Below are 18,128 nucleotides of genomic sequence, written 5' to 3'. Positions count from 1 at the left end.
CCAGATGGCCAGTGTGTGGTGAGCCTCTGAATTTTTTCCCATTTTTATGAAATGTGTATGATGTTTTTCAGTATACTTCTGCTCTGACGTATGACGCTGTTCAAGTGATGACTGAAGCTTTCCGCAACCTACGGAAGCAGAGAATTGAAATCTCTCGAAGAGGCAATGCAGGAGATTGTCTGGCAAACCCAGCAGTCCCCTGGGGACAAGGTGTAGAAATAGAAAGGGCCCTCAAACAGGTTAGTCACTCAAAATGATTGTGAATGTGACTTAACAATGGACACTATTTTTTTCCACTATGTTAGTCTCCTTGCTGTGTTTAATGTAAAGTGAGTATTATTTCCTAACTGCACAAAGGTAGGTTGAAGGGTGAAAAGAAATCTTAAAAATGTAGTTTCCTTGGGCGCCTGGGTGGCTCAGTCGTTAAGCGTCTGCCTTCGGCTCAGGTCATGATCCCAGGGTCCTGGGATCGAGCCCCTCATCAGGCTCCCTGCATCCGGCTCCCTGCTCGGCGGGAAGCCTGCTTCTCCCTCTCCCCCTCCCCCGCTTGTGTTTCCTCTCTAGCCGTGCCTCTCTCTATCAAATAAATAAATAAAAAATCTTTTAAAAAATGTAGTTTCCTTAACTTGAGCCAGGTGAGAGTAATCCGTATAGTTTGTATCTTTGGTTGCAGTAAATTGATAACTCTGCGGCTTTCCCATTTCCTCATTAGGTTCAGGTTGAAGGTCTCTCAGGAAATATAAAGTTTGACCAGAATGGAAAAAGAATAAACTATACAATTAACATCATGGAACTCAAAACGAATGGGCCCCGGAAGGTAAATCATTAGTGATCTAAAGGCAGTTTTCTCTCTGCGAGGAGGTGAGTTTGCTAACCCATCACCTCTTCTTCCAGAGTCCTGGAAATGTATATTCACATAGGTAGAGTTTATCTACTTCCAGAAACAGATGTATTTTTAAATATTTTTTCTAAACCTAATCTATTCATTTCTGGTAAGTAATACTGAAATGTAATCTTCAAATGACTGTGAATAGAACTGTTTTTGTTTTTCTTTGTTTTTTGATTGAGGTATAAGAACTTTAATGAGAAGAAAAAGAAACTGTCACGGACAGTTTATGGTTCAGAAGACAAAGCATAGCTGGTGCACATATACATTGTTTTAATTCAGTACCTTGCTTTTAACTGTTATGGATAAAATTCCATTGCTTGGATTTATTTCTATTTCTATATGATCACTCCCAAACAAATTACCCTGGAAAAATATGAAAAGTGAACATGAAGAGATAAGCCATTTTTAAGAATTGCTTTTGTTTCATTGTTTTTATAATCTCTATTTCTATTAGAGTTGCAAAAACAAAAGACATATCTTTGTTTAGAAGAAATCTAGTTAATGTAGATAAAATTTTTGATTCATACATGAGTTTGAAATAATTCAATGCTTGGCTAATAGAAAGATCATTTATCCATGTGCCTATTTCTGTAACCTTTTTCAGATTGGATACTGGAGTGAAGTGGACAAAATGGTTGTTACCCTTACTGAGCTCCCTTCTGGAAACGATACCTCTGGGCTTGAGAATAAGACTGTTGTTGTCACTACCATTTTGGTAATTAGCTACAAATGTCTGTGCTTTCCTACAGTTTTTCTTATGAAAAATATCTGCCAACTAGAATTCCTGTTTGTATTTTTGGATAATAACTAATGTAGTGTTGCTTTGGCACTGTTTTAATCATGTATAGCGTATTTACTCTGTCAAAAGGACCACACAAGCATGAGCTAAAGCATTCAAAATATTTCCTATCCTCTTCAATACTGAAATTTAGCTTGACAGAAAATTCATATGCTGGTGCGTCCACAAATGTGAACAACTGGGGAAGGTCTGGAAGAGCATTCCTTGTATTTACTCATGTGCTTTACCTTTCACTTCCCATATGATTCTGGGTACCATCTGTCTTTGCATTTATTAATAATGTTGGCAACGTCTCTTTATAAGATGAACTCCTTAAAGATAAGGAAAATTTCACTTCTTTTTAGCCCCCAATCTCAACACAGTCATTGGCACATAGCCAGCGTTGAATGAATGAGACAAAATTGAACTGAATCTTGATCATCTAGGCTCTGGAGAAATGGAAGGTAGATGTAGATCATCGTGACAAGCTGTTGGTGAAATGAGATGGAGAAAATAGGGTTCACTAATAGTGATTTTGCAACAAAAAAATTGTATTTTATTTTACTAAGCACTGATAGAGTAAAATTGTGGGATTCATTATTCTAATGATATTGAGAAGAAAAAAATAGATAGGTTAATAAGGGATTTGGGTAAAAACATTGGTTGGCTTTTGGAAATATCTTAATAAGTGTAAGCTCCGACACGTGAGGGCTTTTGCCTTAATCATGCCATTGAGAGGGATTGTCTCACCAAATTCTCAAATATGCTTGATGACACTTTCCAGTAGAGAATTTTGGGCTATGTTGAAACAGGTGGAAGCTACTCTCCCTCCTTGTAATATTATTCTGGGATATTATATCTCACAGATGAAGTGAGACATGAAATCTGAGAGGGTAGCATCAGCACATCACCATGGCAATGACTCTTTAGTCTGTCCATTACTGACTATGAACCTGATTTCCACATGAACCTTATCCTTGAAGCAACAATACACAGGGTTTTGGGTGAATGCTGATTCTTGAGTTTGGCATAACCTTAACCTAGAATAGGAGTGTGGTGGGTCCGGAGTTGAATAAAACAGATGTTGAGCAGCATTATTTCTACCTAAGCTCTAGGAGTTAACAAACATGACAAGGGGACATGCCAACGGTTTGTGCTTTTGAGTTTCTTATTTGCTTTGGTATGGCTAGATACAAGCTATATTAATGAAATATAATGCTAGACATCTGAAGACCTTTTTTTTTTCCAAAAGTATTATGCCTGATTTTTTTTTTCCTGTTGATATTTTCCACCATTCATATTCTACAATTTCTCTGGCTATCAGGTAATAATTAAACCAGAAGACTTCATTCAGTGAGAGTAGTTAACAGCTATTTTTTAAATCAATGAAAGCACTGTCTTTCCATATAGGAATCTCCGTATGTTATGATGAAGAAAAATCACGAAATGCTTGAAGGCAATGAGCGTTATGAGGGCTACTGTGTTGACTTGGCTGCAGAAATCGCCAAACATTGTGGGTTCAAGTACAAGTTGACAATTGTTGGGGATGGCAAGTATGGGGCCAGGGATGCTGACACGAAAATTTGGAATGGGATGGTTGGAGAACTTGTATACGGGGTAAGTATAGCTCTTCTCCCAAATAAAGTCATTCAGCTTGAACTCTTGTTGACAGAATGCCCCCTTCCCTGCCAAGTACCTCTATCTGAGGTTGTTGGTTTCCCACATTACTGAAGAACACTATCTTATTTCCTTGTGAACATCTGAAAATTGAGGATAAAGTCAGAAGCAAACATGCACACTAAATGAGACAGACATTCTATCTGTCTTGAAGCATACGAACCATATGCATTGTTCAAAGGTGCCAAAGGCATAGATTCAGTGTAGAGAGGTAATTATCATAATCAAGTCAGATGGGTATACTGTGTATTTATAAAAAGGAGGGATATTTGGGGAACAAATTGTTTTTTTGTTTATTCTTTACTGGAACCCCGCAAGGGAAATAATTACTGACATTTCCCTGATTTCCTTTTCTTCCCTTTTGATCCAGCAATGTAACCATGATTCCTTTCTGACCATGACTCCAGGTACTATTACTTTCATTTGTTTCCCTTACAGAAAGCTGACATTGCAATTGCTCCATTAACTATTACCCTTGTGAGAGAAGAGGTGATTGACTTCTCAAAGCCCTTTATGAGCCTCGGGATATCTATCATGATCAAGAAGCCTCAGAAGTCCAAACCAGGAGTGTTTTCATTTCTTGATCCTTTAGCCTATGAGATCTGGATGTGCATTGTTTTTGCCTACATTGGGGTCAGTGTAGTTTTATTCCTGGTCAGCAGATTTAGCCCCTACGAGTGGCACACTGAGGAGTTTGAAGATGGAAGAGAAACACAAAGTAGTGAATCAACTAATGAATTTGGGATTTTTAATAGTCTCTGGTTTTCCTTGGGTGCCTTTATGCAGCAAGGATGCGATATTTCGCCAAGGTTGGTTACTCACCTGCTTCAACTTTGTGCATTTTAGGTCTCAAGTGGATATTCGTGGTGTTTATGAATTCACTATAAAGAAGTAAACAGCTGCCGACTACCTGTCTAAGCAGTCTAAGACTCTTCAGGACAGACTCTTACCATCGGCATAAGTCTGTGAAATACTTGAGCAATGTTCTTTGAATGTTGGTCATGTATTTCCTGGTGAAATTATACACACCATGGAGAGGCTATAAAATGCATAAGGTTCCTATCATTCCATGCCTTCTTGGAGGGGTACCGTGTTTTTGCTGCATATTCTCATTTTACAGTCATCTGTGTGTTGATCCACAGACCTGTATATGGGAAAGTGGGCAACATTACTTATTAACTACAAAAGCAACAACTTGTTTACAAAACTTCATTGGCACACATCCCATCTCTTTTATTTTCCCATTATTAGCTCATGCAGATGGTATAAGAGAGATATTATAAAATTCTTTTAAAGGTTAAGTTCCTGAATTAAAGGGAATGTATGATAAGATATTTTCCAAGTATTTAGAAATACATGAGTAATAATGATGACTGACTCACTGCAGCTTGTGCTGTATTCAGTAGTAATACACACACATAATGGAATACATTTCTGCACCTCTAGTCTCATTATGATATATTAGGTACTGCACTAGAATGCCTAAATATAATGAATATCTCACAAAATACATTTTGCCTTTGTTCATGTTACACACATGAATAGAAAGGTTAGCCATATCTGGCTCTTTGGAAGAATAAACCATGCTTTTTCTGGTGTGACTCTTTCACATTTGAAGCCTAAATTATGGTCTACTGGCACATTTTAGTCTAGGTTTGATTACTTTCCTTTGATCTATGGGATATCCTAATAACTAGTAAAGGGGATGATTTTTCTAACACTATTTCATTATATTGTGTATTCTGAGCACTTTGGAGATAACTGATTAATTTCAAAAAACTATATTAGAAAATCAAAAGTTTGTATCTTTTGGAGTCTTTTTTTGATTATTCCACCCAGGGAGATAAATTAAATATATCATGTATGCAGAAATTATTAATGACTTACTTACTTCTCTGTTAGTAGGACACATTGTTATGAATTATTTGGACCTAAACAGTCTTAATTCCCTAAAATGCCCTGTGACTTCTTTATGGAGCTGCACTGAATTAGAAATATGCCAATGGTATTTGCATGGCATATATGTATAATAATTTTAATATATAGCATAGAAAAATATAGAAATATAGAATAATGCTACATATAATAATATACATAAATATGATGACTTCCCACAAAATATATGATTCATAGTTTTATCTCTATATTTAGTTTATCCGATTTAAGTTAAAGACATAAAGAGAAGTTTCTAATAATGAGGGAGAAAATACTAAACAAATGGGGATCTCAGAGAATATTCTGGTCCATAAATAACAATAAAATTATTCATCTTTGGTAAGAAGGCTACTGAAGTATAATGCTACTTTAATCCTGAGATAAAACACAATTATCCTAGGGTAACATAAACTGTGTTCTGCCTTTTGATTAAGTAAAGAGGAGTATATGAATTTCATTATAAAGTAGGATATATTGATCTGGGTTCCTGTAGATGGATCCTTAGATTTGTTTGCCTTACTCTTCATGCATCATGGCTCTGAAGTTAGTGGTTTTGGTGTCCAGTGCTTGTCAAGGAACAGAAAACATATTTATAGGGGCTGGAGCACAGAGCACATTTAACAGTATCTGTGTTACTCCAGGGTCCACCAAGACAAGCAGACAACTTCTAATTTTCAACAAGCCCATTTAATAAAATGTGGCCTTTTTTCTGTGCTCTTGATTTCATTCATGAGTCATGACTTACTACAATTGCACATATAATCATTTTTATTTCCTGGTAAGATAAATAGATTTTTTTTTAAATTTTATTTTATTATGTTATGTTGGCCACCATACAATAGATTTAAGATAGTATATTTTTCCTTGTTATCAACTGATTTAGTTTTTGCTACAGAATATATATGAGCAAAATTTGCTTTGCTAAAAAAATTTAAGTGTACATATCTTTCATTCTATATGTGCACCTAAATATTGAACATAATGCATAATATTGGCAAATTTAATGATTTTTTAAAACAAACCAAATTATCTTTTTTTACAATGCAATGATGGTTACTCCAGTTTAGAAAAGAATAGAGAAGCATAGTATCTAATAATAATAATGCTGATGATGATGCAAAAATGCACAGATCACTTTGAGATACTCTTTAAATTTTTTGAAAGATATTTATCACCTCTTTTCAAGTAAAACATGGTATGGAACTATATTATTAATATTAATAGAACATTTAAATTTTAATCAGGATTGATTTATTGAACTGAATTGGTCATTTTCCTGAAATTAAGTTTAGAATATGTTACCTATAGTTTTCTGAAGCCTGGAACCACAGAAATTGTGAGAGCAAAATGCTGTTAAGTTGATTTTTATTTTCCTGCTTGCCTCTCTTTTTTCCCAATATCTCAAAAGGATTCCAATAAATAAAAATGCCATTCTTAAAACAATTATTTAATATAGACTTAAAAGAAATGGTAGAATAAAAAAAATAAATGGTAGCATATCTGTGTTTATTTGATCCTTTAGTGCAGATTCAGAGAGGTGAAGGTTTGTTTTTAATAGAGAAACCATTTTTGTCTGTCTCCATAAGACATAAATTGAATTTGCCCCTGCATAAAGTTTCTCAGGAACTCTTTCAGAAACATTAATTGATCCTTTGAAAACACTTACAAATGGATGATAAGTTGCTCAAGAATTTTCTGTTTTGAATGATGTATAAGTTCAATAATTTTTTTGAGATATCTTGTGAAACTTTAAGTAAATTGGCATATTTAAGCTCATTAAATCTGTCTTAAGCACTGGAATAGAGAATAACTTATGTCTAACTTGTGTTTATTTTACAAATGGAACAGAATTAGTTATAAAAACAATTCTGAAATACATTGCCAATTACCATGCAGTTTATAGTGTCAAAGCAATTATTAAGAAATCAGTTTTGTTTTAAGGAATTTGAGCTGCCCTCTTAAATATGAGGTACATGCCCTTTAATTATACCTTCCATTGTTATGGAATAGTGAACATTTTGAGAGTGGCTGTGTCTACACAAGAGGTTTCTTAAATTTAAAATGTATTTAATACCCTTCGCATGAGAGAGAAGTTAACTTTTTTCCATCCTGTCATATTTATTTAATTCTTTGCATCTCTCAGAGACTGTGTTAAGGCTCTTAGTTATATATTTTTTTCATTGCTTGCTCACTCTCGCTCTTTCTCTTTTAGCAATAGATGTTTGTAAAAATCTTTACTTTTAAATAAGCTTCCCCACTTATTTTTGACTGCTAGAATAATTTATTCTACAAAGGTGTGTTTCTTACTGTTAAATGTCAGGAGGTCTGTTTTAAGCCATAAATTACCAAACATTTGTAATTTAATTTTTTAGAAATGTTACCGCTTCACTGTAGCAAGTTTAATTGTTAGACATAGCAGTTATGAACCCAAAGTGTTATTTTATTGGATTGTTAATATTATTTAAATCCCTTTATACATAGAATCTCGCCAGATCTTTCAAAATAATATGCTATGTATCTATTTCCATATCTACGTATCTATATTTATCTCTCTAGTAAAGTAAAGTAAATTATTAGGGATCTATTAAGCTTTTAAAAGTATTTTGCATATGAATTTATGGTCAAAGAAATATTTTATTATATTGCAAATTAGGAATTTGTATCTTGGCAAACGTTTAAATGTCTAATTTTGTTTTCCTTGAGTTGTCTTTTTTCTTAAGCAGGAAGCACAGAGGAACAGGGTGATAACAGTCCATGCCAGGAAGCCTCAGATTTTTATTCATTAAGAATTATATTTTGTGTCATCCCTTTATTTGTTGTATCATTTTTCCCGCATTTTCTATCCTGCTCTGCACCTAAAACCTATGTTTTTTGCACACACAAAAACCCAGTGAAATTTTGGACCTTTTTGAGAGTTTTGGAACTTCATTGGCTGAATTAAAGAGAGGGTTTCTTCAGTTTAGAACTTCATTTATGGTGCACATTCTTTTATTTTTAATATTTGATTTTGTTTGTCAACATTATTGTGAGTTTTACAAGTGATGTTGAATTCTCTTGTTCATGTTTACTCATGTCATGAGTGGATAGTAGGATGGGAATTGGCTGGATTATTTGCACATTTCTTGAAATTGCTTCATTATGAGATTTCATACCATAGATGATTTAAGCATTATAATTATGAAAGAATATGAGGAATCTGAAGTTTTGGTCTCTGGGTAGCTCATTAAATCTAGCTAATCTGTATTACTTACCCAGAATGCTTAATAATTTCCAGTTTTATTAACTAGCAGATATATTAAAAAGTATAAAGTTAAATATTCACATATAAGTCAATATTTGCATAATATTGCTAACTTGTTTTTTTTTTTAATTAGGTCATTCATTTCACTTTACAAATCCATTTCATACTTGTTATTAGATCCCTCTCTGGGCGCATTGTTGGAGGTGTGTGGTGGTTCTTTACCCTGATCATAATCTCCTCCTACACGGCTAACTTAGCTGCCTTCCTGACTGTAGAGAGGATGGTGTCTCCCATCGAAAGTGCTGAGGATCTTTCTAAGCAAACAGAAATTGCTTATGGAACATTAGACTCTGGATCCACTAAAGAATTTTTCAGGGTAAGAGATTCCGCTTTGTTAACTTCTGATTTTGATCTTAAAATTTAACCATTTTAAATTTTGTCCTCCCTCCCTCTCTCCCTCCTGTGCTCTACACAAAGTTACTATGTGATAGTACCCCCCATCTCTGTCTCTAACTCTATTTCTGTTCTTGACCTTGTCTCTATACCCCTCCCTTCTTCATCCCTATCCTTAATTCCATCTCTGTATATTTTGTCATGCCTAATTCCTTAGGAGAAAAACACAACATTACAATAGAATTATAGTTTTATAAAGATTGATTGTCCTTTTGGAACAAAATTGAAGCAAAGTATAGTTAAGTTTAGATTGTTATTATTTTTGAAACAAAAGTTTTTTTTTTTAATTTAAGTAAGCATGACTGTCATATATTTTACATAGTTTACTATTGAAAACTTAAAAATAATTTAAAAAAAAGAAACTCACTTTCAAATCAGTTATGTTAATTCTGTGTCAGGAGACAGATTATATAAATGTGTGAAAATTCTGAATTTTTTTCAAACCCTCCAAGAAAAGGCTAACAAAGGTCTAAATAGGTAGCATAATTATAGTGTGTCTATTAAATATATTTTACTTTTCAAAAAAATTGTGACCATATGGTATTTGTTTATAGGACAAGCCCAATAACCTGATGTCGGTATAATTTTCTTTCATTATACTATTTTCTCTAAATAAGAACTCATTCTATTGAAATGTTTAATATAGCTGATAAACTTAGGTTTTAAGCCAATATATATAATATATGATGATCTCTGATAATCCCACTAAATCTTTGAATGTATCTGAATTTGCTTGAGTGAAATCTAGGCCAGATTAGGATTATCCAGAATTAGGATTAGGACCCGTTGAAATAGTAGAGTACAATTTGAAGACTGTTTCATCTACATTGCCTCTGGTATTTTTTTCTAACTAACTTCATTTGAGCTGAAATATGACAGGAGAACAAGGGGGGTTGCAGACCACAGCTGATAATAGATAATAATCTGGATATGTGTAGGGAGGGCAGGACCTTGATGCTTTCTTTAAGCACTGCAATTTAAGCGCAGAAGTGTGGTCAATCTATCAGCAGCTACTTTGACTTTAATGCATTTCTATGTATGAATGTTATAATACAGATTTGCTACTAATAACAATTTGCTTTCATTTATGAACATATGTAATATGTATATAAACACTTCTTCTGTAGCACAGTGTTCTCGCTTGATCATAACAATGGATCTATTAAAATAAATTAGAATATTGCATGGTTCTTAATTAGAAGTGTATCTTGAAGCAGTTTTTATTATTTGTATCCCAGTAGGACTTGTATTTATTTTATTTATATATATTTATTCATATTCTTCCTCTTGAAGTGAATGAAATATGTGAATGAATAAGGTACTTGCTATATCATCGCTTACTTAGTGCTACTTAATGTTGATTAAAATAATCTTAATTATTTCCGGATACTGCCTTACAGATTAGTATACATATGTTGAGAGTTACCGTCACTAGCTTGTTTGCACAATAGTAGTACCAAGTACTCTCAACAACTGTACATTCACATTTCCAGAGCTTTGCAGTATACCTTAACTCAATCAATCATAGAAACATATGTGTAATAATCAAGATGCCAAGATTTTGTGATCGGTATACTCAAGTTCCCTAGTAGACAAGATCAGAAGGCTAGATGACTCTGGGAAAAGAATGCTGTTACTCTTGTGTTTCAGTGCACTAACTCCATGAAGACCATGGTTCCAATATGCAGTATATTTGTGTATATGTATATACACTTGACAACATAATTTGTGGTGTGTCATTTGCCAATATAAGATTATGGAGCTTACCCTTCCTAGAGTAATAGGGAAGTGATACTGAGTAATTAGGCAAACTGATCATTTTTATTAGCATAGCTTTCCCAAGCAGTTTCTTATGCATTATCTCTTTGCTTATTCATTTATTTAGTGTATAATTAACATACAGTGTTATATTAGTTTCAGGTGTACAATAAAATGATTCAACAAGTCTATACATTACTCAGCGCTCAGTACTCTTTGCTTGTTTATTAAAGTATAAATAACATACAATGTTACATTAGTTTCAGGTTACAATAAAATGATTCAACAGTTCCATACCTTAATCAGTACATTAAGTGTACTCTTAATCCCCTTTATCTACTTTACCGATCTCTGCCCCACCCCCACAACCACCAGCTTGTTCTCTGTATTTAAGAGTCTGGGTTTTTTTGTTTGTTTGCTCGTTTGTTTTGTTTCTTAAATTCGAAATATAAGTGAATTCATATAGTATTTGTCTTTCTCTGTCTGACTTATTCCACTTAGCATTATTCCCTCTCAGTCCATCTATGTGGTTGCAAATGGCATGATACCATGGTGTGTATATACCACATCTTCTTTATCCCATTATCTTTTTGAATCTCACAATACTTATGCCTGATAATCAAGGCAATGATTTTTGTTTGCATACCATGCATTATTAAGCTAAAGCTCAGATAATTTTGTGAACTTGACCAAATTCAGGCAGCTAGGAAGTGTGCTGAGGCCTTTTACCCCTGTAGGGTTCTTTCAATATCCCATTTTTACTTGCAGATAAAAGTCTCTGGATTTATTTTGCTGTGCCCATGCTCAGTTTAAGTTACACCCATGTTTGCCTGTGTGGCATTAGAAAATTATAATGGTAGAAACTCATGCTTCCTTTCAACATACCTTCAAAAGGAACTGTCGGTGAATCAACTTTGGTTAGGTTTCAGTGCATACAGCATTGTAGTCAGCTTCTCTATATCTAGAGAAAGAAGAGCATGGCCTCAAAAGTACTTAAGAGCCACACTATTTACTCTATTAATATTGATTCCCAGTAAAGGGAAGCTACTAACATCACCACATCAACAGCACACATCATCAGAGTGAATAGGAGCTTGTCATGCTAATTTTTCCATCGACATATATGACATGGTTGTAATTTGAGAAATTATGTATACAAAAGGTTTGTTTCTAAAAGTTGGATTCGATAAAAAGGTGCTGCTTAATCATGAGTAATTTTGAATAATTTTGATAACCGTATTAATGTTTGATAATTGGATGCCATGATGATAATAAGTGAGGACAACCTTATTTTTGCTTTTGACTCCCAGAAATATTTTCTGGGATGCTGTGGTTTTCCAGCTGTATTCATCATGCCTCATACCTTTTCACATAAAGTTTACTGCAATAGCATATGGAGATTGAATAAGAGCTTCCCCTTCCAAAAAAAGAATTTCTCTTTAGACTGTTATTTAAAATGTAATGGATAAGGCGAAGTTAACTCATAGACATCAAAAAAGCAAAATATAATTGATTTTCACTAGCATTCTTTCCCTTAAACCCTTGGGTATATTATAGTTTGTCTATTAGCTGTAGTCTGGTTGAATTTCTAAGCTTCTGGTGGAAAATGTTACATGGGAAATTCTCCTTGCTTCTATTCCTAAAATTGACATTCACCACACATCTTGGGTCATCCTCTCTCAACTGTCCTTTAGCTCTAGGCATGCTTGGGGCTTCTGTAGGTGGATTCAGGACAGACTGAAAGCTGGAAGACTCATGGCGCCCAGTCTGTCAGGAAAGGGAATATAGATGGAGTGGGCTGAAGTTAGTCTGAAGACATGTTTTGTACTCTTTGTTCCCTGGCCATCTGTTGTGCTTACTTCCAACCTAAGAAAGCTAATTCCATGTGGAAGAAAAATATTTACCATTTTTACCATTTGCTAATATTTAAAGTTCTAAAGGTTATCTTATGTTTCCTAATATAGCTCAATTTGGCTTCATTGAAAACTTTTTCCTATTACACTGCTTATGACTAGGGATTTTATTATTTATATTACTAAAATTTTTCTACTGTCCAGGAGTTTATCAAGCCAGCTTTTTGTTTTTATCACAGCAAGAGCTTTGGATTTAGTTACTGGGGAAACTGATTTGAGAAGCCAGGTCATTGTCTAAATTTTAAAGATATGTAACTAGCTAAAGAATGAAAAATAACTTGTCTTTTGTCTGAACATAACAAATGTTTCCTAAAAGTATATCTTTGTTGGGATAAAAGCACATTATTTAAAATTATAAGATGAATATTTCATCCTTTATAAGGACCTATCTGTTTTGTCCTAAGATGATATGAGTACCCAATTTAAGTCTAAAGTATTTTCAGATTTCAGGTAAATAATTTAATAAACTGTGTTATAATAATATTGCTTTAGTAAAGTCAGTAAGTGTGCATTATTTTCAGAATTCCAATTTCAGCTGTAAATTTTCTAAATTAAAATCAGGTATAACCAGTAAAACAAATATGAATGAAATATTTACATTGTTCTGCTAGAGAGAGACAATAAATGGAGGACAATCTTGTAACCACCAAGATGTATGAAGAAAAAGACCCTGTATCTTTTTTTTCCAGGGTTTTCTGCTATGAAACTCATGTACATCCTTGTATAGAGTGAATGATAAAGTCTGACTCATTTTGGAGCTCTGATCATCTCTAACTATAGTCCCACTGTAGCATACCAATAATTAAGAAAGAATTAGGCTTTCTATTATAAACCACTATTTTTAGACTTTCACATTTTGATAATTTCTTCTCTCAGTAAAAGAGGACAGGTATTGAATTAGGTAAGTCTGAATAGAAAATGATTTCAGAGGACCTATATACATAAGGTTCCTATAGAAACCTAGGTTTGGGGGATAGGAAATGGATGTATAAATAGACCTGTCATTGACCAGTCGATCCCTGGAACACAATTATTACTTGCAGATAAGAAGTATTTCTTCATGCCTATGCTAAATCCCTCAGACTGCAATCTGTTTATTTCCTCTGGTTTTCTCTGGAAGGATGAGGGATGGGGTGTATTGTCTGAATAAGTGGTTTACTTTAATTATTCTGACTTTGGAAGAAAAAGATTCTAGGACATTGTCAAAATAAAAGTATTTTCCTTCTCATTTAATGAAGTTAATTATTGCATTCTCAGAAGAGATAATTAGTCTGATAATCCATGAAATTATACTGTTGTTACCTAGCATCGTAGACTTTTATAGAATTTATAAATAGTATAAGTGGTAGATAAATAGTATTAATGCAGATGTTTCTTACCTGAGTGAAAGGACTAGGTTGAAATTTTCCTTTCATATATGTATATATAAATCTGCATATATAAAAAATATATATGATTTATTACCAGATGACATGATCATATATATGATTTACCATAAATAATCACAATTACTAGAGAATTACAGTAATTTATCTTTTTATTTTATTATTTTAAAATTATTTTTATTATTTATTTATTTGTTTATTTGTTTGTTTATTTATTTTGAGAGGGAGAGAGAGAATCTTAAGCAGGCTCCACACCCAGCGTGGAGTCTCACAACCCTGAGATCATGACGTGAGCCAAAATTAAGAGTCAGTTGCTTAACTCACTGAGCCACCCAGGGACCCCTAAATTATCTTTTAAAAGGCTATAACCTTTTTTCAGCTTCTTCTGTGGCCTAAATACATCTACTTATATTTACATATAAAAACTTTGATAGAGGGGTGCCTGGGTGGCTCAGTCAGTTAAGCCTCTGTCTTCAGCTCAGGTCCTGCTCCCAGGTTTCCTGGGATCGAGCCCCACATCTGACTCCCTGCTCAGCGGAGAGTCGGCTTCTCCCTCTGCCCCTCCCCCTGCTCATGCTTGCTTTCTCTCTCTCTCTCTCTCTCTCCCTCTCAAGTAAATAAATAAAATCTTAAAAAAAACTTTGATTGAACTATGTTTACAAATAAAAATGTCTAAGCTATTATAACAGCTTTCCTATGGAAACACATTGTTATTTCATTAAAGTTACATTTTGTTTCATTTATTGCTTGTGTTTAGCAATAAAATAGCATAATTTCTTTTTTGATATTTTATAGAACAGATTTCACTAATCTGTGGTGGCTCTTTATACTTATTTCATTACATCTAACTAATGACTTCTCTTCCAGAGTTTCCAACATATCCCCTATTTCTATGTAGGTAGAAAAATGTATATATTTTTATATGTGTGTATATATACACACACACACACACACACATACATACACACATATATATATACTTCTAACTTTCTATATATGCATATATTTATGCTTCTAGCTTTGTATATATTAGTGCATATACATATGCATATCTTTCAGTATATGAAGACATCATAGACATCATAAAAGCAAAATATAATCGATTTTCACTAGGTAGAAAAATGTATATATTTTTATATGTGTGTGTATATATACATACACACATATATGTAGTGTGTGTATATATGTAGCTACTAATATCAAACTAGATTCTTTATAGACCTTTCACTCATACTTAAATATGTTTTCTAAAACACTAAGTGCTAAATAAGAGGTGAATGTGAATAAATTAGCAATAGCACTATATGGATATGTTGTAGGTCACTCATGGCATGGTTAGTCATGTTATTAGAGATTTTCCTTCTTAAATTTCTTGGGGTAGCCTGACTATTGCTTAACCATTTGCATAGCTGACAGCTCTGCATGTTTAAGGCTTCTCTAGATGATCCATAACAAGTTGAAATAATTTCTTCTCTGGTTGTCAGTTTTTTTTTTTTTCTCTGATATTTAAATTTTTCTCACCGTTGCCCAAAACGTCTGGGAACAGTATTGAATTCTCAAAGACTTTAAGAATGCATTTAGTCTAAGCTGCTGAGAAAGCTTGTGTTCTTTCATTTCAGCTAAATGTAGCTGGTTGAACAGTGTAAGAAAGGTCAAAATGTCCAAAGTTTCCTTTAAAAATTCATGGCCGATTTAAAGACTTTGTGTGTAGTCTGTAGTTCCCAAGCTTGTAGGAATATAAATAAATATATGAATGACCATATTGAACCATGTTTTCTGTGCTCAAAGTGCTATGGAAGGAAAAAAAAGAATGTGTTTATTTGCTGAATTATTATTATTGTGCAAAGTTGTAGCTTCTTCTAGAGTAATCATTATATTTTGGACATCCTCCTCTTTCCATAGCAATGCTCGGCAAATTTAGTGCACCCCATCTGATCACTTCATGTAGAGACCACCTTTTTGATACAGGGGGAAATGAGAGCTCACATTATCCATTGGACGAATAATTTGACTCTAATCAGATAACAGAGGTTTCTTTATTGTCCATATTAAAGAGAAAATACTCCTTTCACACTACTATCAAATCATGAGGACAGTATTCTAGCAGATAAGGTTCAAACAGTGGAAAAATTTCAAAACTAATCTCTCATCTCGAAGCATTCCCCAAATTCCTGTTTAGATGCCTTAGAGAAAATCAATATCAGTATAAACCTGTAGAGGTACCTTAGATGACATCATGTTCAACTCACTTTATGTTTGTGTTTAAGTAAAAGAATCATTGTTTAGTAAAAGAACTAGTGTGGTATTCATACTAGTTGCCATAGTAATTAATGCGGTCTCAGAGTTTTATAGAGAAGAGGACTGGAATTGTGCAATAATTTAAATATATTGGAATCAAAATCTGAACTAAATATAAATATTGTTAATAAAATTTTGAGAGTTCTTTATTAGACTTTTGATATTTGAAGGAAAACTTGATAATCAAGTAATGTACAATTCATGTTTCCAGCATATAATATTGCTCCAGATCATATTGAGTGATTACCAAAAACAAATTGCAAGTAAAGGTGGCTGCTTATTTTCACAGGAAATGAGAGTTTAGGAATAAAATGGTAATTGGAAAAATCAAATGTTGCCACAGTCCCAAAAAATGATATTTAAGATTTCATGTTAAGAAACAGAGAAAAGGTCAAGGGAGTGATGTCAGTAAAATGGTGAAATGGGAAGGCCCAAACCTTTTTTTCCCACCAGAGACATTGTCTCAACAACACAACACTGACCAGTTTTCTTTGTGAGAAATCCAGAAACAAGTTAAGGGGCTCCTGCAAAACAAATAAGTATAAAACCAGCTATGTCAAACTCTGTAGGAAAATTCAGGGCATTCCCCATAATCTTCCTTGGAACAGTGCACTATAGTTGGGAGAAAGTGCCTGCTCTTGGCTTCTCCCAGGAGGAGAGAAAGTGAAGATTGGACTGTATGTTCATGTTCTGATTTTTTAGAGGAACTGCTTTCTGTGTTGCTTGATTCTAAACACTAACAAAAAGGGCAGTAGGTTGAGGACTGCTGAGAACAAAGGCAAAGGTTTGGACTGGCACACATTCACTCACCATAGACCCTCCCCTCCAGTTCAGTGTGGAGAAAGTGGGAAAGAATCTTCAACTCCCACCTTCCCTTTTGGGAGTAGAAAAGTTGGAGTGTAGGTGCAGTACTTTGGCTTTATTTGGGGAGAGCGACTGCCCAAGGGACTGGTTTCTTCCTGTCTCATAGCAACTGATGGGACCTGGTAGATACGAGATGCCTTGAGGCTGCTGAAAACAAAAGAGAACTGGATGGCTTGCTGCTGCTTCAGAGGACTTGTGGTATAGCAAACAGAAGCCAAAACAGCTTGGCAGCCACTCCCTTGGAGAAGGAAGAGTGGAACATGCATCCAATGCTCTAGCCTTTTGTTGAAGTGCCCAAAGGACTGGTCTTTGTCTTCCCTGACTTGGAGTGCTAATGGGACCTAGAATACACTACAAGTCTGGGGCCACAAAGAACAAAAGAGATCTGGGTGGTTGGTTATGCCAGATCCAGAGAACCAGCAGTACTGCATACAGATACCAAAAAGAAAAATGGATTATGAACTCCTGAAAAAAGATACTCACAAGTCCCTCTAATTGAAAATTTACACATACAAGTCCAAAGAATACACATCCAAAGAAAAGGTTTGAGACACCTTCAGTATATTTAACCAGGCTGATTGGTGAAGATCTTTCCTTTTACAAAGCTAATCCATACAGATTGGAAGAGGTGGCTATTTTTAAAAATGCATGATCCCAAAGCAAAGTTATAAGGCACATGAAAAACACAAAGAAATATGGTCCAATCAAAGGAAAAAATTAATGTCCAGAAAGTGACACTAAAAAAAAAAAAAGAAAAGAAAAAAGGAAGTATGTGAATTACCTGACAAAGAATACCAAATAACTGTCACAAAGATGCTCAAAGAGCTCAGAAAAATGAATCATGAACAAATTGAGAATTTCAACAAAGAGAAAATATTTAAAAAATAGATTTTGGAAATGAAGAATACAGTGTCTGAATAGAAAAAAATTCACTATA

General features: G+C 34.0%; 1 protein-coding gene across 3 annotated transcripts in view; it reads left to right on the top strand.

Moving 5' to 3' along the window:
• The window catches only part of GRIA2 (glutamate ionotropic receptor AMPA type subunit 2), a 153,281-nt gene that overhangs the window by 112,546 nt on the left and 22,607 nt on the right, over window positions 1-18,128 (top strand). For all 3 annotated transcript variants that reach the window (XM_021699027.1, XM_021699026.1, XM_021699028.1), the window contains exons 7-12: window positions 72-239; window positions 713-817; window positions 1,494-1,604; window positions 3,078-3,284; window positions 3,783-4,153; window positions 8,698-8,896. In XM_021699027.1, coding sequence (XP_021554702.1) covers window positions 72-239; window positions 713-817; window positions 1,494-1,604; window positions 3,078-3,284; window positions 3,783-4,153; window positions 8,698-8,896 — 1,161 coding nt within the window. The remainder of the gene's footprint in view (window positions 1-71; window positions 240-712; window positions 818-1,493; window positions 1,605-3,077; window positions 3,285-3,782; window positions 4,154-8,697; window positions 8,897-18,128) is intronic.

Source organism: Neomonachus schauinslandi, chromosome 2, assembly GCF_002201575.2.
Source record: "Neomonachus schauinslandi chromosome 2, ASM220157v2, whole genome shotgun sequence".
In the NCBI taxonomy this organism is placed as follows: Eukaryota; Metazoa; Chordata; class Mammalia; order Carnivora; family Phocidae; genus Neomonachus; species Neomonachus schauinslandi.
Note: the sequence above shows the minus strand (reverse complement) of the source record. Positions and strands in the feature narration are given on the sequence as shown.